The sequence below is a fragment of the Diadema antillarum genome, unplaced genomic scaffold, assembly GCF_040938485.1.
Source record: "Diadema antillarum isolate AM-2024a unplaced genomic scaffold, OU_Dant_1.0 scf00000111, whole genome shotgun sequence".
NCBI classification, from domain to species: Eukaryota; Metazoa; Echinodermata; class Echinoidea; order Diadematoida; family Diadematidae; genus Diadema; species Diadema antillarum.
This window is the reverse complement of record NW_027271000.1, coordinates 2,851,873-2,878,401: the sequence shown is the minus strand read 5'-3', so window position 1 is coordinate 2,878,401 and position 26,529 is coordinate 2,851,873. Positions and strand designations below refer to the sequence as shown.

Below are 26,529 nucleotides of genomic sequence, written 5' to 3'. Positions count from 1 at the left end.
CTAATATATTGATAAAGGTTATCATAGTATGCTGTGTTTTTGCATTTATTAACATCTGGTCCTATGCGGAAATATTACAAACATCAGTGATCACATGGCAATGAAAACTTTTCTATCCTGTTAAAAAGCCATTGATTCATTTAGTGCTGTTAGACAAGGAACTCTTTCACCCAGCAGTCATGGGCACAAACTACTGACCATCCCCCCCCCCAAAAAAAAAGTAACACAAGACGTATCATTCAGGATTCATGATCTAGATGAGTTGGAAGAGGGACTGCATGGGGTCTGCTAACATTATGTACATGGCTAATGGCTCTTATATGTGTCTTTATGACTCAGATGGTGACAAAAGGCAGTTGAAACTGTCTGATTCAATGACCGGTGCCACTCATCACTACCAATGTGCTGGTCATACCTGTGAGTGCTTGACCGTGTCCTGGCTGTTGTCAAGAGAGAGCTCAGACTGACCCACATGCTCCATGTCCTCGGCCATGGAGCTGGACGTCGGGATGCCTTGCGAAAAGAACGGCCTGTGACGCACAGAGTAATGAAAAGACGTCGGACTAAAACACTGCATTCATGAGCTGATATCACTAGTAATGTCATGTGATGAATGGAATGTGACCTCTTTGGTCAACAGAGATGTATGACTGATCTCATAAGTTTGGTTTAAAAGAAATATTATAATCACAACTCCATATCTCCTCTTATTCATACACTGCTGATTATTGTAAAAACTACAAAGTGTCAAGCAAAGGCCACTTAAAAAACCCCAAACAAACCAGAAACAAATTGTACAGAATCGTTCAGGTCATAGGTACGTTTGTATCAATGGCAAATTCATGCAGATTTTCAACCTGAAGCATATTGACCTATCCATATGTACTTCAGACACTGTCCTCAAAACCATGTAATGTTACTGGTAATTAGAGTGATAAAAATGAGAGCAAACTATCGGCACAAGGTGTGAGCGTGTGTGTGTGTGCGTTCTCCAATTAAATCACTTGTTTCGCCAGATAGAGCAAGGCGTCATCATCAGGAGGTGTCTCACCTTAGGACTGGTTTTGGTGTGGATCCGATGCTCATTTCATCGGGATCCATGTCCGGGCCGCTGTCACTGTAGTTGATGAGATCCAGGTCATCATAGAGGAAGTCCTCATCTATCGGCGTCTGGTCCTGGTCTTCAAATGGGTAGGGCTCGGTATCGCTCTCGTCGCTCGCTACCTTGAACTTCCGCAAGAGTGCAATGAACTTCTGCTTGAAGTTGCGTTGCTGTTGGTGGTGATAAGAGTTGGGAATCTCACTCCTTTTAATACTAAAAGATATTTGTGGGTCCATGCAGTACAATTTCATTCAGACTTACTGTGTATGATTGAGTGAAATAACTGCACATATACGTATAAAGAAAGTCATCCTTGGTTGAAAAACTGAACAATGCCATGTACATTAATAGACATCTTGTATTTCTGTGTGTGTGTGCATATATGCGTGTGTGTTTGTGTTTGTGAGTGTGTGTGTATAATACACATTTTCTCTTCGGAGACTTGACAGGATACAAAGGCTGAAGAACAGAAAAAAAGCCACGAAAAACAAAAGCAAGACAGTCATAACACTGTTGACCAAGTGGTTTCTGCAACATTTTCAGAAATTCCCAGTCCCCACTAATAGTGAATCGCCTGTTATAAACATACTATTCTGAAACTCAAATTGAAGGAAACAAGTCAGCAAACAGAGAATCTTGTATGAATAAGAGAGGATGTGTAACTTTAGATGGTTATTCTGCACCACAAGTGTTGCACGGCAAATTGGGAATAGAAACACTGTTTTTAAATGTGCTATTACATTTCTTCAAATACCACAGTATTTTGATTGATACTTAAGCTTGCCTAGTTTCCTGTTTATAGAAGTTATTTCCATAGCCCAGAATAGTAACTGAGAGTTTAAGACTTTGATATACTAACATAGTGAATGTTGGCATTAATGATGTAACAACTGTCATCCAAGTTTCACACTAACCACAGAAATTTATTCAGTGCAATTGAGCAATTTCACCAAGTACTAAATGTCTCAGCACATAGCCAATGTCACTCATTAATACTGTTTTGAATTCTTTCCAAACCGAATCATGTCTGCTATTGGTTGACTGATAATCAAAATATTTACTCCATGCTGTCTCGTTATTGTTTTGTTGTGCATATCTTTTTTATGAGATAAAGTAATAAGCAAAAGTGTCTAAAATTGTGTACAAATTATTCTTAAGGACTTGAAAAAAAAAAGACAGTCTAGGAGCAAATTATTTTGATCAGCGTGCCCTTTCAAATAACCTTCTGTGAACAAAACAATATCAGCCTTGGAATAGATTATGAGGCTAAACCACTTTATCTGGATCAAAGCAATCTGCACTCTAGTGAGAGCTTCAGGAGTCTGACCTGGCCATGGGGCATTTTGCATAATGCAGTATAGTATAACACCACAGTATGAAGTCGAGCTGCTTTTTATACCATAATGTAACTGCAACCACATACACATGCACATACAACGTCACTTGCACATACCACATCAACAATTTTTCTGAACTTCTAACAGGGAGGAGAATTAGCTACATATTAAAATTAGAGACGACTGTTTACATACAAAAGACACAAACAGCAAATGACATGCTTTTGACTGAATACAACAAACTGGGTGGTCACTTGGAATTATACTACATTCATCTGCAGAACGTAAAAACGACTGACGGCCATTCAAAAAATAACCCAAACCTGACGCCATGCACTTTTGCTAAAAATGGCAAATAGATTAATAGAATAACAAAAACATCTTCTGCGCTCTACAGTGATTCAACTTGCACTTGCTTATTTTCTGGGGGGAAAAAAAAATCATTCTGCTGTAAAGCATTTAATAATATACCAAACAAATATTGTTAGTGATACTACAGTGATCCAACTTGCACTTGCTTATTTACTGGGGGGGGGGGGGGGAATCATTCTGCTGTAAAGCATCTAATAACATACCTAACAAATATTGTTAGTAAAATGGGATTTTATTTGAAAAGACATGTTATGAACAGCTTTATGCATTACATTTTGTTGATTTTTTCTTCATGGCTTTTCATCCTTCTTTTATCTTTGCCACAAGCTTTATATCAGATTGCACTGTCTGAGTACACTGTGAGCTTCAATCTCATTCTCACTTCCATTTTCTGGGATTCGGCCCTCCTGTTAAGAATACACATACACAGAATCTCTGGATTTGACCTGCAGGAATAAATTACCTGCAGGATCTGGAGCTCGGTAAATTACGAAACCACAGAGAAAGTTACAGAGAGCTCTCTGGAAAACTGCCGATAAATTGTGAATGCCTTGTTTACACAAGTTTGTGTGAATTCAATGTAGATTAGCTTTGTCCATGTGTGTGTGTGTGAGTGTGTGCGTGTGTAAGAAATAATAGACTTGGAGAGGGGACACTGGAATGAACATTTTGATCATTTGTTGTTGTTTTTTTCAAATAGCACTGCAATTTCTTCAAATAAATACTGATTATGCTCCTTTCAACCCTATATAAGAGCTATCAAAAGCTTGGAATCATGGAGGCCTTTTCTGGAAGGTTGCTAAAACCAAAATAAACTAACAAATCTTTGATTATTTCTAAACTTGTTTTTAATAATAGTGCAATTTCTTCAAATAGATACTGAAGTAGCTCCTTTCAATACCATAACAGCTATCAAAAGCTTGGAATCATCAAGGCCTTTTCTGGAAGGTCAATAACACCCATGAAAATACTTTATCTGAGGACCATGTATCTACGAGAACACAATATTTTCAGAATATTTGCATGATCTAAAAGAAAGTACACTTCTCTGAACATGAAAAGCACATTCAAATAAGCCTTCTATATATATCACACACTCATAGGCAGTGAGACCACGCTCTGCTATTCATTATTATTTTACATTCTTGAAAAGACACACAAGTCTTCCTTTAATGAAATTCCAGGAAACATCCTTCTGCATCAAGGCAGTCTCTGCAATCGTCTCAATTCCATCGTCAACTGACTGTGAGCAAATCATTTCTGCACTTTTCACTCGTTATGATACAGTAAGATGACTCACATTGGCTTCCATGAACCTATTTTTCCAGTAAGAATACTTCATGCTTGCCTTGTCCCTTAAAATAAAACATCTGAATAGAAATCATAAGAATAGATTATAAAACTACAAGTATAGATACACTGTAATTGGCAAAAATATTGTATAAGAGTTGCAGGGTGAAATTCATGAATGCACAGTTGATAACTGAAACATAACATAATTCCCTAGTCATTGTTGGGATTGTTTAAACAAATATTAAGCATGCTATTTGCTCATTTTTCATCCTTGGTTTTAGTTCCCTTTAAAGGCATATATATATATATATTTGTTTTTTTTTTTAAATGTAGATAATGCATCACCTTGCACATTCATTGGATATTTTTGCACATGCATTCAGAGTAAACATATCAAGGAACGCAAGCAAAGAATTTCAATTTAATGTTGAGGTGGGTAGATACAACTAAAACATCCCCAGAGGAAAGACTGATACTCTGCGGGAAAAAAAAAAATCCTTTGGAGAATGCGTCAGAAAAAAAAACAAAACAAAAAAAATCACAAGGTGTCCTTGATATGAGATACCTGAGGGGAAAGTGAGATGTTGGCAAAGCATTTTTTCGAGGTCAGATCGCGGAAATGAGAGAAACACCACGACCACGATCACTGAAATTAGTATCGCCATGGTGTACCCCTCACTCTAGATTGTCGAGGGCGCTTTTTTTTGACGTCACACATAATTTACGGCCAGAGACGCAGTTAATAATTGACAAAACCGCAACAGGCTTCGATGCTGGATACAAATGATCCATGCCTGGTGAATTCCTTTCACTGTATCTGTATGCAAGCTTTCTATCAAAACAAAGCGACGCGATGGATAAAAACCCCTGGGGAATTGTAACTAGATGGCAAAGAGGTTGCTATGGAGTAAATATTCCATTAGCTACAAACAATACACGTGTAGTCTTCACTGCAATAGGGTATGTATGGAAATTCTATTAACTCTTCTAATTCTGACACACAAACAAAGACATGAAAACATCTACAATGTGAATGGTGAAGTCTGATGAAGAGAGCAATTCCACGGCAGAGTACAATCAACTGGGATGCCTCAATTTTCTCCCATAATCACTACATCAGCAAGAAGTACATGGCAAATTGATTTACATTCTCGAGATTATGAAATTCACTGGTCTTGACCGTTGACCAATGAAAGATCAATGAAAGACCAATGAAAGACCTTTACCCATCTCTGCAGAAAGGAAATATTTCTCAATATATTTATATCTTTCACAGTAATTTGCATTTCGTTGATTTATGATCGCGGGACTTTAATACCTAGTGCTTGTCATGACTAGAATATGATACTGCAGGAGCGGACATTTTCAGTGTGCAAATTTTTGTGCATTTTGCACAACATAAATTAACTAGTATGGAAATGAAAGTATGCAATTTTATTGCTTGTTGCTTTGCTTTTTTTTTCTTATTTGTACTTTTCCTCACATTAACTAGTTCTGTAACAGAATCACAGTAACTTTTGACCATAAACCTTGACCAATCACTGCTTAAATGTACAAGTAAATAGTTTCTACCGTATCCACCAACTCATATCACCAATGGACATTCTGGGTGAAAAAATGGCTTAAAATAATGTATATGATAATGCTAGCAGTGTATAGGTTGCATTTCCGACATTTCAGATGCAACTGAGCTAGATATTCTGTAGCTAGTTTTGGTATTCTGCACCTGAAATTAAAACTGCAAAGTATGAGCTGATACAACATCAAGACATATGTACAATGTACTAGTACTCGTCACAATGTGCACCCTTTGTGAGTTAGCAAACCACTAGGATTACAATGGAGTGATGCAGGACAATGCTGCTACACCTCCACACATCTCTGGCAGTATGTCATAATAGCAATTCCCAACCATCCTAAGATGTACGTACATATATGGCTTAACCCAATCGTAGCCAAACATGAGATCACCATGTGCAGCATCAATGACATTTTGCAACGAAGGCTGTGAGAGGATTAAATACCCAGAAATTGTTTAATTCTTATCAGGAAAGAACATCATTGAGTGTGTTTCTACTGAGCGATAAAAATTTGAGGTGATGCGAGGTGATGCACCTCAAAATTTTGCCTACAGTAGAATCACATCAAGTAGTGGGTGATGCGAGGTAATGTGATATGATCTGTTGCTCACCTTTTTAGGTGGTCGATGCAAGGTGATGTGAGGTATGAATTTCAGTAGAAACAGAGCCGGTAACGAAATTCAGTGCGCTGAAAGTCTCTAATTCTTATTTGGAGATTCCGAGCGTTATCTAATTGATCATATAAAGGCAGTGCACGTGTGACTTGACCTGCGACATTATAATACGAAACTTCCTGGTTCATCACATTTTGCAAGTTCTCTCAAATTACCCCGCATCACCACATATTTTATTTTATTGTTCAGTATAAACAGTTTGGGAAGTAGGAATACACGAGGTGATGCAGATGATAAAAATCCACAGTGATGTGAGGTAATATTAGGTGTCCAGTAGAAACACACACTTTGATTACCCGATGAATATAGATGGTAAAATGTATATATATATTTTTTTTGAAATTATTATTATTATCATTATTATTACTATTACTATTTTTTTGCCTCTTTCATCCTCCACTTGTGAAGTGCTGCTACATGTACATACAAGAGGGTAGTAGATACTAGGTAGGAGTAAAACAGAGCAGGGAATGTGTTTCAGCCTTACACCACTGAACATGATTAACAAATGAATTACTGGAAATATTCTCAAGGCAATTGTGTATGCTTACATCAGATAATCTCAATGACAACACGTAGATGATCACATTTTGTTGATAATGAGCTGTTGCATTGACATAATTTGCTTTCCCTTCAGGGTAAGTGCATCACACATCCAGTGAAACAAATGGTACAATGATGATATTGAAGCACTCACATGATACAAAATGTCTGCCACAATATTTGTGAGTTTCATCATATTCTATGATTAGTGATGCAGAGAACGTAACCGACCTAAAGATCCTCAAAAAAAGAAATACTCGGCAACTTCAAGATTTTCTGCCATGAATTTATACAAAGGTGAATGCAGCCTGATCTTGTGCTGATAAAGCATTATTGCGTGGGAGCCAAGCTTTGTGCAAAGTGTGGAGGCAAAAGGAAAGTGATGACTGGATATCAAACCACATACAAAAACAGAATACAGATGACCCAGCTTTTGATGTGAAATTATCATCATTTTGTTGAAGTTTACAAATTAAGAATGAGCCTTGCAAATGAATGGGGATGGAGCATCAGAGAACAAAGAAAAGTTCTGTGGATTAAAATCAATTCTTATCCTTACCCTTGTGACGTTGTGAAGCTTGTTTCCTTTCCTTGGCTCGTGCTCCTCCTCCACATCTCCTAGGAGATCCTGAAAGACATTTAAAAAAAAAGTAGAAAGATGGCTGCTCATCAAGAACTGGAGGTCATCTCAGTCACCAAATTTATCATCAAACTAGCCAAAAATACACAAGAAAGTAATGTTCGGATTTGTCTTTGTTTTCAGATGCAGTCTCCGTCACAGTGTAGCAACTACAAACTGATATTACATTTCAGTGTATACTCTGGCAACAGATCGTTGATATCATGGGAATAAGGCAACGCTGCACACTGGCACTGGTCGGATGGTCCCTGACCAGTAAAAAATCACTGTCTGATCAGTAGCTTTTTCAGGAATGGACCAGAAAAAAATGGAAAAAACGGGAACCTACTGGTCTGAAAGACAGGTTGGACCAGTAGAAAAAGTGGATTAGTGTGCAGCCCTGAATAAGGTGATCAAACTTTTATTTCCCTTTTCCATTTCCACTGTACAGGGGGTAAAAAAATCACATAATCAATCTCTCTCACCATACTCTCTCAATCAACAATTCATGAAACATTCATCTCTTACCGAGAGACCAATACAGACAAGACTCGGAATGATCTGAATTTCAGATGACACTTCTTGTGAATAAGAGGGACCAATCCTCCAGCAATGGCTTAAGTACAATTTGCAGCAATTCTGTTGTAAGTGGCTTACGGTTGCAAGTCAAATGACAAGTCATTAACACTAGATTGTGCTCTGAATGGCAATTGATCTTCACGACGCTTGTCGAGTAGTCACGTTCTTGGACAAGCCTCCTCCAGTGAAATTACTTTGCTGCATGTAATTCAGCAAACTTTCAGTAGGATGGGGATAAACAAGCTCATCCCTATACCAGCTATACATGTAGTGTGAGATGTTAATGGTATTGTACATTAGCAGTCTGCGGACAGTTAGATATATCGAAAACTATTGACCCTAAAACGAAATGAAACATCATTCATTGACTGGAATATGCAGCAGTAATCTGATATGACATTGTGTAAATATGACCTCACTTACTCCATTACTGGTCATTTTATAAGAAAAATTACAGAAATAAAAACAACAGCTATTCTGGATGAAGAATGCCATGGGCACTTAGAATATATTGAGTTCAAAGACATAAGTTTCAGGAAGTAAAAATTCATGGACTCGTGTATTCTTCAATAGAATTAGAAAGTCATCAATTGCATACTCATTTGAAATCCTCTTGCTGTAATGATTCTATATTCATAAAAAAATAGCATGATAACTGAAACTAGAACACATTCTTGTTTAACACTTCTTTGAAGTATGGTCTTGCTTATTGAATTTCAAAATGGACATAGCACCCTTCTCTGGTTATTAAGCAAATATTTTGAACGAAAGAAAAAACATAACAATGCCATTAATCGTGCCTGTACCTTCCTGGTACATCAATATTGCCATCATACGTAGTATACTTTCAAGTTTTGATGATATTTATATAAGTTCAAATCTCTAACAATGCTTTGCTATAGAAAACATGCTTGTTGACTGTTAAACTTAAAATGGGAATTTTGTGAAACTGAAAACTTGAAGCATTCATAACCAATCTAGATTCTGGGAAATATTTGCAGTTTCAACTTGCAAAACTTTCAACATGAAATGAAAGTTTTAGCTAAAATCACTTAAACCAATTGCACCCTTCATGACTGTCTACCACTCAATTTGTTTTGTTGTTGCTGTTTTTGCATTTTTACTCAGAATGTCCCTTGCCTATTTGTAATGCATCTGCACATAGAATGAAAATAAAATTGTTTGGAAAAACCATCTTGATGGATTGATGAAAGATCTGGTTTGTATTGCACAAATGAGCATGTTCTATGAGTGCTGATACTGATATTGAATGGAATTTATATTGTGAATTATCACAGGATAATATCATTGCTAGTGGATTTGATTACCCATTGATTAGAAAATTAATTCCTCCTGATCACCAAATTAATGTTGGCTTCTAGGCCTACTTTAGGATATTAGGAGGAATTTAGCTCTCTCCTGTATCCACAGGTGACCTACATATGTGATAACCTGAAAGAAAGATAAAACTGCAAAGGCAACACACACAATAGAGTAGCGACATGAAGAGAGAATATGACGCACCAACAGCAGTAGCACAGCACTTACCCACGAGATATCAATTACCCCCTTTTTGTTTGTTTTGGATCACTATTCACCCTATCTGCTGCCAAACGTCATATCAGAAAGCTGACCTTGGCACACTTTCTTCCTTAAAAGTTTCTGGATATACATTTTTTTTTTTTTAAACTACAGACTTTTCACTGTTTGGTAAACAATATGGGCACTTGGCAGTGCACAGTCCCTCTCTAAACACATTGTAATACAATAGTCTTGAATAAAGCAGGTTCATAATCCCTGACAATATGTCGTGCATGTCCAAGGAAGTGGTGCTACCTCAAGCCATCTTTTATCTAATTTATATACTGTCTGTTTTTTCCCCCTTTTGAACATAATGTATGTATGATTTCAATGAACTAATGTTCAACTGGTACTACATGTCTACAATGTTATTGCATTAGATTAACATGCAGTTGTTTCACACTTTACACATGCTTACAAAAAAACCCCCAGACTTTGTACTTGCACTTCACTTTATTTCAGTCTATGGAAGTTGAATTTGTAGATAATACATGATAAGTTGCTTTTCAATGAAACACTTGAAGAACTACAGATTACTATGAAGTAAAGAAAGCTGCTAATGTCTTGGGTATATAATTTCAGACAAGGCATTCATATTTACATTTTGCCATGCACTTACTGCACCTTGACCAAACTATCATTTGTTCAGTTTGAGTAGCCCATAAATAAGACCTACATACTAACTAATTAATGTATGTAAGTCTGAATAGCTGGGCATTAGGTCCTATTCACTTGATTCTGTCACTATGAAAATTTTCTGATAAAATATTTGCCATGATGAAGTTTCCCTTTTCTGTGCTTAGTCTTGTATTTTCCTCTAAAGATGATTCTAACACATGACTAAACATGAATGGCAAAGCCACTCAAGTGAGAAGAACAAATAATACCTTGTATGAACTTTATTTTACAACACATATGATAAAAATACCTGCAGTAATGGATCTAAGTACTGTAAACGTTGATATTTTTGCGTGACTTAATTTTTCGCGCTGAGCAGCTCAAAAACATATTTGCATATTGTTGAATTCGTGCTGTGCAATTGTCAACCTATTCACAATATGCAGAGAAAATTGTACAGATATTTTTGCGGGTTTGAGAATTTGCGCTACCCAGAAGTAGCGCGAAATACGCAAACATTAGTGTACCATGAAAATTTCTGCGTTTGCAGTAATCAAAAGCTCACTGAAGCGATATAGCTCATTTAAATATGGGGGCTACTGCATAGTCTACTTTTTCCCTCTTCCAGAAGTTCCACATATCACTTAAATGGAGTTGCGACATACCAGCACTTACATGTACAAGGGCCTAACTGTAAAACTATTATATTCAAAAACATGTGAATCATAGCTGTTTTATAACCAGTCTGGCTGTATTCTGTGAGTCATATCGGACAGAAATGTCCAGTCTCTAGTGCAGCGTTGTCGTCATAAGACCATGGAGCTACAACGTACGCAAGACCCAGTGCTCAGTAGCCAGGAAGTAATTATTCCTAAAGCCACTTGGAAGATAGCTGACAAGCTGGTTACAGGGATCTCGGCATTGGAGTGTCACATTTCATGGGCACGAAGCAGGGGCTGCCCAGGGAAAAGTCTGTCCCACTCACACACTCCACTCATTTTAAATGCAGCCACCGAAGACAACAGGAAGTTGTGAATGTTTTGAGGGTGTGAAGGGGGGATGCGTAAGTCTATCAAAAGTGGTAACTTACATATAAGTAGGCCTACCCTTTTGTGAACCTTCTATATATCAACCTTATTCACGCTGATCAGGATATAGAATACAGGACAAATGCAGGCTATTGGAAAGACTGGGTATCACAGAAATGAAAAAAAACAAACAAACAAAATCACAAACAAAAACCAATCCATTTACATACTTTTCTTGATTAATTCTCTCAATGCTTAAAGCAATCTCCTAACTTGCCTTTATATCAATAAGGCTGGATTGGAAGAGTATTTACAACAGTGCTACCAATATAAGTGTAGTCATGTCATACTATTTCTAACATAAGGTCCTTTGCTCATATCAGTCTGATGCTTCGTTTTAAAGAACCTTTCAAACTAGAGTTACTGTGACAACATCCGGAAGTATCCAGGTAATCTTTTTTTTACCCTGTCTGTTAAAAGAGTCTCCACAAAATATTGCTTGGGCGCTGTGGCAGTAACTTTTTTTACCACGACATTACTCTGACTTTATTGCAACATTCCCCCGAAAATCCTTCTATTACAATACAACCACGATAACATTCGTTTGATACACTCAACCCGCATGTGTAACATTGCAGACAGAGAATAATTGACAAGCCGCGCACCGATCATGTGCACAGATTGTAACCACTGATCTCTATGTAGTTGAGATCGGTGATTGTTACCATGATTTGCTTACTAACACGATTGCACGTGGTACCTAGATGTGCACAATCTAGAACAGGCGGCGCTGGCGGTAGGCAGGGTGGTCGATCAATGGACAGACCCCCTTCGTGGAAACCTACTCAAAGGTTTTCGGTGTGTGTCTGATATAACGGTACTCTTCGCTCTCTCTTGCTGTTTTATTGCCCAAGGCAATGAATTTTGTTCTCTGGATGTTGTCGCGACATTGTCAGGGTAAGTCTGTTAAAACAGGGCTTAATATATATATGACACATTGAAATAATGCTTGTGTCCAAAGCAAGAAAGTTGATTAGGCCAAAACTAACCATTGTGTAATGTCACCATGGTCCTACATGTAGGGATACTATTTTCTCATAACGCTGAGCTTTATTTTCTCCCCACTAAAGATAAACAAAAATAAAACGAAACACCTACTGAAGAGAAATCAATGAAATTAAACAAATAGAAATGAGCATCTGATGGTAAATTGATGATTTCATCCACGCTTGCAATATAGATAAAGAAAGGAACAAGAGATTTCAAAGAGAGAGAGTACGAATAGATGGATAAATAGGAGAATGGATAGAAAGATGTGTAGGCCTATAGATAGAAGGACAGGGAGAGAGAGAGGGGAGGATTGATAGAGAAATGGCATAAGGGAAGTAAGGAATGAGGAGGCTAAAAGATTATTCTGTATTCACAGAAGCTTGACTGGGTTTGCTCAGCTTATTACCTCAGCAAGGCATCATCCTTGTGCCTGGAAGGATTATAATTGTCACAAGCTCAAAAGGAGGATTATGATTATTCTGGCTTCTAGCACCAATCCTCTGTGGATTGTGTATTCCTCAAAATAAAACTTTGTTGTCAGCAACATCCATGCTCTCCATTATGCACAATCCGAAGCTGCAACATTTCATATAGCGCAAGAATGTACTGGTAACATTTCTTCAAAAAATCTGAACACATACCTAATCAGCTTAATATGCTAGTATCTATTTACCTTTTATACAGCATATAGATACCTACAAATACATGTCAAAGATAGGAAGAAATTCCCTTTTCTTATATTTTCCTACACTTAAAATATTTCCATTTAAATATCAAATATCGTCCATTTCACACAAAGTCTAGACTAAACATAGATCTCAACATAGATCACTTCACTAACCTTCACTGACCACGACACAAACCTTATAATCTACATACTAAGTAATGCTAGAAAATTTTTGTCGCAGCTCTCCAATAGTCATTGTCAGTTCGTCTTCAAACACTTGCTATAAATGCTTCACATTCTAAAAATGTCATGCTATCTATATTTCGTTTGTTCATTTCAAAATTGAATGGTCTCACTAAAACATCTACAATAAAAGCAGATTTAGAGGGGTTTTTCCCCACAGAATTCTTTTATCCCTCACAGCGACTTCAATAAACATGATGGAAGTTTTGGGTTGCAAGTGAGAAAGTGATACAAGACTCTTCGCAAGATATCATACTACACACACGTACGTACTCACTCTGGTCTGCTCTATACAGGCTGAGTTTTCTCAGAGAGTCTGTGCTGAATTTCTTCACAGCTGACTGTGTAAAAATAGTGCTAAACAGACTCATCATGTATGATGAATGTCATAAAATATTTTTGATGTTCATAACTAGTTTGCAGAGATGGTGTTGCATCCCAACAGTCATCTGAATGACTGGCAATTAGATGCTCATTGCAGATATTTTAAGCCTAATTAGATAACAAAGGTTATATTCCTGCATTTCAACTACCCAAAAATAAATGTAATGCAATGTCCAATTTACAAATGTAGTTTTTTTCTTCTCTCCCTTAGCCATGACCACTGATCATTGACTTTTCCTATAAACATGATTACCAAGACGATAGGGGTACAATTAATCGTTTGTCTTGCAAAGAAAATTGTAGTAACTACGATTTTATGATTTTCTTCACGAGACCAACGATTAAGTGTACCCTTATTGTCTTAGAACTCACTGCGATGGTCAACATATTCACAAATATGATTACCATTTGCATGTCAATACACGGCTGCAAGCTTCCAGTAGCCTGATACTAAAGAACCAATTATGGCTTCTTGTTTGGGGAATACAGTATGTATTATTCTCAACAAATAAAAAAGAAGCCACATGTGTACTCTTAAATTGGAATTCACAAAGGTGGTTAAAATTCAGTCCAAGGATCATACAAATGCCAATTATGTAAGCGCGCCTGACACATTGCATGCAGCGACATCCCATACTAAATGTATTCAGACAAGAGAATGTTCAAGGTGTACTTTTCAAACCATGGATTTAATCCAAACTATTGAATGGACCTACACTATCTTTGTGAAATGGGCTTTGAAGTTACAGTATTTCCAGAAGGTTAGTCTCTTGAGAGTGCCCAGAATGCTTTTTTTACATTTTCCTGAGACTAGTATTGCTTGCTCACAAAATGCAGCTAGCTAATACTAACCATTTTTTATGCAGTTCAACACAGCAAGATGCAGGGTAACTAGCTGTAACATACATTCTGATTTCCAGTCCTCCTCTCTTTGAATATTGCCCATTAATGACATACAGATTTGATGCCTCTCGAATATTGAGACTGCATGGCGAGTTCAGTTTGGGGCGGCACTTTTTCACAGCAGGTGTGTTCTTAATTCCATTAGTTTTTCACGCATGGGAGAGTGGCACGAATCCAGCTCTTCCTTAGACAAACAAGTCTATTTATTAGCTGTCTGTGGCGACCAGCCCTGCCACCCATTATGTGATGCACTGACAACTGCGGTCTCCACACTGACTCATGATGCCCCGCAATTGTTGAATGAACATTCCGCAATTCATGTCATCCCCTCACGTGAATCATCACTCTTTTCACTGAATACACAGTCCATTTCATTTTGTGGTTGCTTCTCTTTGCTTTAATATAGCCCCCCCCCCCCCCCCCCCCACCACCACAAAACAAGACAGAGAAAGGCAATCCCCAATCCCCCAATGTCCTTGTAAGTGAGTGCAGTGTTCGAGCTATTGTTAAGGATTCCCTTTTCAAGCTGGCATTCTGTGAAAACATTACCATTTTCTCTGCAAAATTTCAATGAATATCTTACTAGTTGTATTAGTAAACACAAATGAGCAATCCTTATAAATCTCAAGTTTTCTCGAGTATAAACAAAAAAGAAAGCAGTCCTTATAAACCTCAAGTTTTCTCTAGTAGAGCATATTCACGTTATGCACACCTACACTAAGATAAGCATTTCATGAACTCTATGAGCTATTGCTATCTGGATATGACAATTTCATGTACAGTATGTCTGGATGACAAAGCTTCCAGACAGCAAATGACAACATGATCCACGCACATATCCCACTATCCACACTCCAAGACATAAGTGCAGACATGGGATATATTTGGGCAATCTCACTTGGAATGGCTGTGCCTTCAAAACAACCACATCAACCCATTGAGTACAAGGTGATTTTGATATAACACACATTTCCCATAGACACCTGCCCAAATATACTCGGCATTAGTCTTCAACAGGCTAACTTGCAATAAAAAACAACAACAAAACAATACTGTTCACATGTATATCGCACATGTTGACACAGCATGTCAGTCATATATTGCCGACAAACACTTTGTGTTATGGACAAGCCACAACTGCGAAGAATAAATTTTCTCTTTACTTCACAAGGATTACGTCATGTTGAAGTATAATCAAAGAATGATTTCAAGAAATCATTTCACAACTTTTTTTTTTTTTGTATTCACAATCATTTTTATAAAAGGACTAAAATTTGAATATGATATATCCAACAGTCAATCAGAATGAAAAAATAAAAACAATTCCACTAGCTTACCTGACATCAATCTCTAATACTAGTACTGAATTGACAAATCTTGAATAATTGTTTCTATTAAAAAGAAGGCATTTGCTACTGTTTTGAATATCTGCATATTCATGATCAAGAATGTATGAAAATCAAATGACTGATGATTATGCTGGGACTTCAAAGAGGTCTGTATCAAGTGTTGCATCAATGTCTACAGCCACTATGCTGGTATAGCTCATTTAATTGCAAATGTATGTACAGTAGATGGGTATTTTCTTAGCAGGAGAATTCCCAAAACTTAACGTGTGGGAGAATTTCTTGTTTGGGGTCATTCCTTTCAGGTGCTGTTTGTAGAAATGCTACTCTGCTGAAAGCACAAGTCTAAAGTTTCGTATATATATTACTTAGTGGTAATAGTAGTAGTGATAGTAACAATCATAATAGCATTTATGATCAATCACTATTGTTGTAATCATTCCGATATCAAGCGTTGTTGCTTAATTTAATAAACATGTGATAAGTGTTTGAAATTATCTGTTAAATGCATGCTAAGTAGCAATTTTGTGTTGTAAATCACAAGCCAAAATTTGAAGCTGCAGTGCAGGTTGTGGCCTTTTAGGGTTCTTTTTTTTTTTTCCTGACTCTCACTTGATCAAATTCTGCTGGACCTTGTAGCACGTAAGCAACAACAATTAACATGTACTCAAAACAGACTACACCAGTAACTGGTCAACATGCGCAGGTAGGTTGTGAATTTTAGTCAATAGTCCCATTAGCAAGTTAATGCCATTATTGAGATTGATTATTGAAATTAATTCTGAAGGTGGACATCTGTTGTTTGTGGTTTATTTAACATAATGTTAACAAGCACTCTACCTTTGTGACACTTTTTACACCATTCTTTTCCCTGCATTGACTACAGAGTTAAACATTTATTGAAAAGTATGCTCATGAAATGAAACATCAATGGTTTTATCATTTATTTTCCTTATTCTCTACTTTTGTATCATAAGTTCATACACCCAAATGCTCTCACAAATATGTTTTATGTTGATGTTTCACATTGTTTTATTCCACCAAAAATACAACATTTTTTTTTTTTTAAGTCAGGGGAGCTTTTCATATTTGCCACCAAAATTTGAAAACCCTTTTGATTTTGAAGATGGGGACTATAGCCTAATGACTAGTAATTCAAGAAGGGCAGAGATGAAATACATGGAGATTGGTACAATTTGGTGTGTAGGCAGACCCATGACAGGGATTTTTATAACAAAACCAAATGCTGCTAAATCATTCAATTTTACTTCCTTTGAGGAAAAAAAGAAAACCAGAAAAAATCATGGTGGCCTTGAAAACTGGATGTTATAACCAGGGTAAGAATATTCCACAAAAAGAGGAGAGACCACTCTCTCTGTTTGACAAATTATACATTTCAAAGTACTACATCCACCGCATATTTTGTAAATCTATTACAAAAAAAAAAAACTAGAAATGTCGCTACAGCGACTGGTTATACCCCCGCCAAACAACATTTCATAAGCTTTGGTCAAAACAACATTTCATAAGCTTTGGTCAAAAAACTGAGGAAGTAGTTAAATCCGCAAGATCTTTCCTTGATCTTCTGCCATTAATATGCCGTTACCATGGCAACGTATTTTCGGGTACTGTCGAAAAATGCGTCTTGCACATCTACAACCAAAGGCACACATCTGCACCAAGTTTCATGGAAATTGGGCAAAAACTGAGGAAGTAGTTTGCAACACAAAATTTTCCATCATTTTGGCTCATAATATGTGAGCTGTTACCATGGCAACATACTTTTTGTCACTGTCAAGAAATGTGTCATGCTGACCTATATCCTAAGACAAACATTCAATATGAATTCCATGAGAATTGGAAGAACGCTGATGAAGCAGTTTTGCCATGAAGCATTTTGCCCTATATTTTACCAATAACATGCCGTTACAATGGCAACGCACTTTTTGCCACTGCGGAAATATGTGTCTTGCACATTATTATTCAGATGAACATCTGTACCTAATTTCATAAAAATTGATCAAAAACTGTGGGAGGAGTTCGCGACGCAAGATTTGTACCCATTTTTGCCCATAATATGCCGTTACCATGGCAACGTACTTTTGGGTACTGTCAAAAAATATGTCTTGCACATCTACAACCCAAGGCACACATCTGTGCCAAGTTTTATGGGAATCGGTTAAAAACTGAGGAAGTAGTTCGCGACGCAAGATTTGCAACGGACCGACCGCCCGACCGCCCGACCGCCCGACCGCCCGACCGCCCGACCGCCCGACCGTCCGCTGATTCCTATATACCCCCTTCAAACTTCGTTTGGCGGGGGTATAAAAAAGAGATTCCCTCCAGAGAAGAAGTTACTTCTGGTAAAATTTCATGCACCAGTTACATAATTGCAAGCCTAATGACCCCCTCAGTCACATGATCACATCAGCTTTCAGAAGATTTTTACCAGACATCAATGATTTGCTGTGTGAGTGATCATGATTCACCTATGACTTGCCTGATTTTGGTGAATCATCCTTGTCTGTGGTTTTTCATGTCCTTGCCTTTTATGATGATCTGCTTTTTTGGTCCTTATGAACAGTTACTGCCATCAGAGGACTCAATAGTCAGGACAACATGATCATATTTCATATAAAGATTACATGCAATAAGGGCTTTAATACAACAACATACAGTAGACTGCAGCCATGAGTATGGCATGTAAGATAGTAGTTGATTTTTCTTGTCAATTTTAAATGCAATTTTCTGCAGTATTTCTTCGATTTCAGAAAAATTAAAAGTTACAATCACATCAACATAAACATCAGCAGCATTATGCAAACACTGTATAACAATGATTACTGCATAATACACATAATTTACAGACAGGAAAACAAGGGTTGAAAGGTAACAATAAAAAAAAAAAAAACAAACAAACAAACTAGCCGGAGATGCAGCTTTCTCTTCTTGTGCTCCTAGGCTGTGGAATAAGCTCCCTCCTCTTCTCAAATCTTCACCCACACTCGATCATTTCAAACAAAACTTGAAGACTTATTTATTTTGATGTCCCTCTATGTGCACTGGACTTATACTATCACTGCCTGGTATTTTGTATATATATTTTATCTCCTATGGCGACCAGGGATGACATGTCATAGCGCTTTGCATCCAGTGGAAAAGGCGCTCTATAAATGTCTATTATTATTATTATTATTATTAACAATATTGTATCCTATAGTATTCAAATTTCCTTCAGTTTATACTCTCCCTTTCCATTTATGAGTGTTAGCTTTTTGCTGCCAGTAATACAAATTTTTGAATGAGCTAAAAGAATTAGATAAGCTCAGTTTTGCACTGCTCGTTTGTGCCTCTTCTTGCTATCACAGTAGCTTGCAAATCAGGGGGTTAAAAATATCAAATCTTAATGAGATGGCACCTTCTTATACTCATATAGGAATAGAATGACCTGAATAACAGGTATAAGATTGCAAGCCTGCCCTAGCAGGGTCCCTTGCCACCCAAAGGCGGCAGCTGATTCCACCTCTTAAAAGGTCTGGGGAAAGTGTGTATGCTTCAGGCAGGCTGGGGAGACTAATGCATTCACAAACTCTCTAGAAATATAGCATATTTACAGACTACAAGCTATTTGAGCAGCACAGCCCAATAATGTCATTATCTCCTCTATAACCGGGCTGACTTCACAGGCTTACGTACGTGTATGAACAAGTTATTCTTCTACAGCAGACTCACACAGGATAATCAACCAATATTAAATAATCATTCTTTCCACTGACCTTCCAGGGTAAGCTTTCAAATTCTTACCCTTAGATTTCATTTCATTTCATTCTCTGGTTTCTGCAACTTTTTCATGAACAAAATTTTACAAAGAAAACGCAAAATATGAAACTAAAGGTACATTCTGATTTTGTGATACAAATTATTGTGACCTTATAAAATACTTGAGCTAATCATATTTAATGATCAACATTATTGCATTTGCTATCACAGAATATTGGATGGGGTTGCAGGGGTTTATACAAAGAATAGAAAGCTTGAAAACATGACAACCCTCAAAGAAATCAAGTAACTTTCGTAGCATAAAAGGGGCAGGTGCATGTGCATGTGCATGATTAAAACATCAAGAATAAAAGGATATAATATGCAATAATTAAAACAGGATTTCAAATAATCCACCAGCGGTGAATGTTGTGGTAGTATATTTTGATGATGTGGTACAAAACATTGCAAAGCCTTTCATGCACCAATAACTGTCTACATCTTTAACCAAATATTCACAGAAACGTTCAAGTATAAATGAATCTGTTCCAGATCTTGCAATATAATATAAAGATTTTTTCTTTAATTGCATATCTGCGTACTTAAGGGAAACCAAAACCCAAAGAGAAATGTGGATTGAGTGAAAGCAGCAACATTAGTAGAACACATCAGTGAAAGTTTGAGGAAAATCGGACAATCAATGTAACTGCCGGACAATCAATGTAACTGCCGTACAATTGTTGTAATGCCAGCTTTTGTACTATTTATGGACATGCATACATAACTCACTAAGTATTCAGAAAAATCCCTCTCAGATGATCTCACTTCCATTCTAAAAACCTCCTCATCCTGAAACTCTTATAGCTGATACTTGAGCTCATGATCTCTGCCTCTGAGTACCAGATCAAGATTTACAAGATAACAGAAGCTCGTAGAAGCTGACTTCCTGGGAGTTTTTAGCAGCTGCCCTGTTGTTGTGAGTCCAGGGGGGTGTTTCATCAACATTTGTCGGTGCTGACAACTTGAATCACCATAGTAACAGTCGGTGACCAGAGCATCTCAGCCAATCAAAACCAAGAATTTTGCTGAAATTGGTCAGCGCCGACAAACGTTGATGAAACACCCCCCAGGGCACCATTTCATGAAAGTTGTCAGCCCTGACAAGTTAGCAGTCTCTGACAATCATCATGGTAACAGTCAGTGACCACAGTTTCTCAGCCAATCAAAACCAAAGATTTTACTGAAATTGTCAGAGACTCACAACTTGCCAGGGCTGACAACTTTCATGACACGGTACCCTGGGCATTCAGCTATCAGAATCACAACTTTTGACTGTTCCTTGACATACATAAAGCTGCTGCTCACAATAGGAAGCTTGATCACATTTTGATATTAATTGCCCTTCAGAAATATTTATAGATGAAACAGTGTAGTGAAAGTTCAAGTGGCATTGAACGCTTTTTCATATTTCTTTACCATCTTGAAAAATCATATTGGGAAATGCTTTTGAGAGCTGTGCTAAAGGTCATCACTCTGAGAAAATTGCCTAAACAGGGCTGGTCACACATAGGATAAAGGAGTTTTGTTTCTACCAGGATATGGGTAGTCCAGTTTTCAGTCAAGTTCTTGAAAAAAAAAGCAATAAATATGTGATGCAGAAGTCAATGCAGTGGGCCACAAATAAATTCTTGACACAACTGCTGCATTCACCTACAGGAGTTCATGGTTTTAGCATTACATTGCAAAAATGATTTTCACAAACCATCAATTTTTTTGGGTGTGTTTGAATGGGAGTTACACAATTCTAAAGACTAAAAGACTGTCTCTTGATCTGAGTAAATAACTGTCTGTCATGGATCACTTGATAATCAAATACTTATGCTACATCAATGCAAAATCTAAACGTTTTCAATAATAAAATACTTTCAGAGCTCATATAGGAGAGATACATGATAAAAAAAAAAAAAAATCATCTTTTTCCCAATCATGAGGCAAATAGCAGGCATCAGATTTACACAGAAACTGTGGAACTGAATGCTTAAGCTTCAGTCATTTGGATTTTTTTCTTTTTTTACGTGCTGATTATCCATTAGCCCCAAATCAAAATATTGTTCCTTTTAAATGTATGAGCTTTAGTGGAAAATCTTTAACGGAGAACATTTATTTCTATGTCAAGAGGAATGAAATGTCTGCTGAAACAAGCTTCAACAACAAATTGATCCTTTGTTTGTTTTGTAATAGACCATAGATTTTGTTTCATCTAGTTTAATCCTATGTCGTGTATGAGAAGTTGTGTTCTAAAACAGATTACATTTGTTTATTTGTTCGTTTGGTTTTATTATTCTTTGGTCTGCACTGGGTGCATAAATGACTGAAACTAAATCCATACTGACTTCAGAGTAAGAGAAAGCTGCCTTTCCCAAATGTTGGTTTGTAGCACCACCTCGGTCAGGCCGATAAAGGAATACGACATCGCCCCTTCTCTATCTTCACTCCACAGACACACAACAGTGTACAGCCTCGCAATGTACTCTGCACAGGTACAGTGCAGACAGAACAACATGTCACGTGAGATGGAATCCCATCAATAATGCCAGATGAAACAGGACTGTTTCAGGAAATAGGTGAAGGGGCTGGCTACACAGCAAGACGCTTGCCTATTCATCTAAAGCTCATATCAGGGCTTTGAGGTCTGGCAAAAACAATCTGAGGCCACAGCAAACACACAGCGGTACCACGATTTTACATCTAAATACGCATGTGCAGAAGGAGGGGGGGGGGGGGGTGATTGGAGCCATTGACATGAAACACACTGCACAAAAGGCCAATGTGCATCAAACCTCAGTAATACCGTGAAGAGAAAAAAACAACAACAACAACAAACAAACAATACACTCTACTGACCAGACAGTTACTCTTCACAACACAGTGCACACTGCAAAAGGAGGTTTGGGAAAGTTAGCTCAAGGTGTAAATGGGACTAAAAACATTTTTGTTGAAAGGGTTTTTTTTTTTAAACAAGAAGATTATTTATGCTTTAAAACCCAATACAGAGTCATTATCCCTTTACTTCTTTATTATCAGCCATAACATGAATTCTATGAGCTTTGATCTGTCAAGAATACTGAATGGTTTTATCATCAGCATTGAATGAGTGCTCTAATTTGAATTTTGTATGGCTATAAAACAAATTGGGTTGTTTTTTAGATGAAAACAGTGACAATGACTATGCAAATAAAGCATATTTCAGATCAATGTTTATGAGGTAATCAAACCTCTATCAATTTCATTGTTTTCACCTGAAATCATGGTCATCTCTCACGAATAAATGAATATAATTGCTTGGATAAAATTCCACTTTTTAAAATACTCCTTGCTCAAGTTGTCCCTGTAATCACAATAACTCATAAAGCTAATACACTCAACATGGTTAAAGGTAGATAAAGAAATATACTACGACAAGATGGTATTTCTTTTTTAAGAAAAGAAAAGGTTACAAACTTAAAATAACACAAAAATATATAAAGCATCACACTGCAATGAGGGCAGGGTGTTTTGACAAGACTCACGTTCCAGGGAAGCTGGTGGGCATGCAGCTGAGATCTCACCTGGCCGCCTCCCCCCATGTTCTCACCGCTGTCACTGTTCTCTTGGTCCGATGAGTATGAATCGTCGTCATCGTCAGTCTCGTTGTCCATGTCCACTGAGCGATCTGAGAGAGGGTGGTCAGAGGAGTAACATCAAGATGAGGACAGGGCGTAAACATTCACCCCAGGCTATTCTTAAAAGTGTGCTGTACAGTTCTTTTCTGTCTTCAGAAGCATGGAGATACAAGTAGATTAAAACTGCCCTGAAACATAGATAATACCGACATTGGCACAAATGCCACAGTTATTACTCACCTAGCGTCATGTGCATGAGGAGGATAGATAAGGATGAAAAGCATTTCATATGACTCATTCAACTTTCACATCAGATGCACGTGACAATTCAGGCAACAAGAATCCTTCACGGAATGGGACAATAATGCAAGCATTAAAAATGCATGTAAACTCATTGCTCTTGCAATGGAATCATTCAGCCCTCTCTGATAGCAACGGATCATTGAGAAAATCATTATTTTCTGCCAGAGCAGGTGCTTTGCATGAATGGTGAGCCTTTTACATATTCAAGCATCCCACTGAGTATATATCCCATCCTCTCTTTTTTGCCTGACGCAAGAACCTTGATGATGAAGGCCAGCTAATATATTGACAGACTAATATATTATGCAGTATTGGAAAAATATATCACAAAAACTGTCTCTCTTATAGCGAATGCGTAAGTGCCACAATCATTATCTCTTGCCTGGGGTTGGAGTTGCTAGAGTGGTACATGTAGATACTACAGAATGACTGTCATCAAGAACCTTGATGGTGAAGGCCAGCTAATATATTGACAGACTAATACATTATGCAATATTGGAAAAATATATCACAAAAAACTGTCTCTCTTATAACGAATGCATAAGTGCCACAGTCATTATCTCTTGCCTGGGGTTAGAGTTGCTAGAGTGGTTAATACTACAGAATGACTGTTATCTATACATGACCACATCAATACAAGGCTGTATTTTCATCCTTTAGACAGATTTTTAAGTTATTGTAATGTCATAGTATATGGTCTTCCTAACAGAGACATGGTGTTTTTTTCACTGCTTAACAGCAAACTTTTGAAATAAAGTAATTATCGTTAGACGATACAAATATTTCATTTCACATATTAATGTATGAAAAGATACTTGGAGCAAATCTAAAACCAAAAATGTATCAAGAAAGAAAATGGATATACTGGTACATACACATGCTTGAAAAGGAAAGACATTTTTCCATCCATTCAAAGACAGAAAAATATATTATCTTGTCGAGATGCTTGTTGTTTTGTTGAACAATTGACCATTTTATAGATTAAGTCTCCTAAAGGGCTTTTTACACTTGTAAATTTTTGCTTAGCCCCGGACCAACGGTGGGGCTAAGGGGGGGCCTTAGCCCCACCGTTGGTACGGGACTCTCCTTAGCCCACTTTCTGTTTACACTCGTTTTTGCCAAAGTGGGCTAGCCCCACCGATAGTACGGTACTATCTGGCCCTGCAAAATAGCAGGGGTTAGCACCGCAATTGCGGTGCTAGCACCGCAATTGCGGTGCCAAGCAAGTGAGTGTAAACAGAACGAAAAAATAATCCTGGGCTAAGCGACGGAGACGAAGTCCGACCCTCACTGACCAATCAGAAACGAGGCAATGAAGTGCTGCCGGTGCGTGCGTGTACGTGTACAGTACACAGCGTAATTATGAATATTCATGTGGTTTGGAAAGTCCGGGGCTAAGAAATACGAGTGTAAAAAGGTCAGTTTTCTCCTTAGCCCCGGACAAGAGATAGTACGGGACTAATTGGCGAGTGTAAAAAGCTGAAAAAATTGGTACGGGACTAACGATAGTCCTGGGTCAGAGAAAGTCCAGGGTAAAGAAACACAAGTGTAAAAAGCCCTATATTAAGGTTTGGTACATGTAATGGCTCATTACAAATTTTGAACTTTTATTTGGCAATACCAAATTCAGGCTGCTGATTCAATGGGTAGATTTACTTCATATCATGATACATTGTGTACATGAGGTGGCAAGACAAAAAAAAAAAGTGTTAGTGAATGAAAATCTTTAATTCCAATGTCAAGGAATGTATGATACCAAATGTGAGCACTAAACCTTCATGTGAGCAGGTCAAAGATGGTCCTTATCAGTTCATGAAATGCAAACCACTTCCACATGTCATTGTATTGATAAAATCCTACAAAAACCACACACATCCTTACTGGAAAAAAGCGAAGTCTCTTGTATGATCTGGCTGGAGTTTATGTATATCTACCGGATGTAATTCTCAGCCATAAATTATACATCTTCTTGTGATGTAAACAGAAATGTGATGAATTATACAATGCATGGCTTAGCTGTCTACTGGTCTTCCTCATTGCAAACAAAGCTGTTTCAGAATAAACACAGAGGCAAAAAGTTACTGCAAAAGCAGTGGAAAATACAATTAATCCATTGAAGATGAGTCCGGAGAATACTTGTGCAGGTGTCTGTGGGAAATGCATGTTGTAGCAAAATCAGTCTGTCCTCAACAGGTTAAGAGAGCCCTGAGACACATACGTGGGTGTACAATCCCACAGATCATACACAGACTATTAGGTTTCATACAGCTGTACAAGGTGCTCTGGTATCTGTTCAGGTATACATGGTCTATTAACCCATTGAGGACGGGCTGATTTTGTTACAACATGCATTTACCATAGATGCCTGCCTGAGTATACTCGGGATTCGTCTTCTGCAGGTTAATGTGTTGTACAACTGTACCTGGATTCTGCAGTAGGCAATACTCATTCATATTTGTCATCAATCTTGCACATTAATCCTAAATTTAATTTGGGAGAAATGACTGGACAATCAACTCACTGCAGGAAGCATTTTTTTTTCCTGCAAATGAAAATGCAAAGGGAATCTTGGCTGGAAAGGGAAATGTGCTCATGGAGACGCTGCTGTACGTCATTGTGATTATTGTAGCATGGTGATACCAATTATCTCAGGAATTTTACTCGCCCTCTGATTTCAAGATTTGAGGCTAGACATGATACATAGCTGCACACCGGATGGGATCCTGCTGGTAACTGCCAACTTTAGATTCTAAAGTTTGATTGATTGACCATATGATGGTACTGTCATGGAAGACATGACAAAGGATCACGTTTCAGACCCCGATGGTTACAACATAAACACATAATGTGCAGTTGGTTTTACAGTTTGACAAATCAGAAAATGGT

The 26,529-nt window shown here is 37.6% G+C and overlaps 1 protein-coding gene across 1 annotated transcript in view; it reads right to left on the bottom strand.

Moving 5' to 3' along the window:
- LOC139719540 (phosphofurin acidic cluster sorting protein 2-like) overlaps positions 1-26,529 on the bottom strand; it is a 106,898-nt gene that overhangs the window by 21,867 nt on the left and 58,502 nt on the right. The window contains exons 6-9 of the mRNA XM_071630955.1: positions 23,248-23,390; positions 7,461-7,529; positions 1,052-1,272; positions 416-530 (exon numbers count right to left, since the gene is read on the bottom strand). Coding sequence (XP_071487056.1) covers positions 416-530; positions 1,052-1,272; positions 7,461-7,529; positions 23,248-23,390 — 548 coding nt within the window. The remainder of the gene's footprint in view (positions 1-415; positions 531-1,051; positions 1,273-7,460; positions 7,530-23,247; positions 23,391-26,529) is intronic.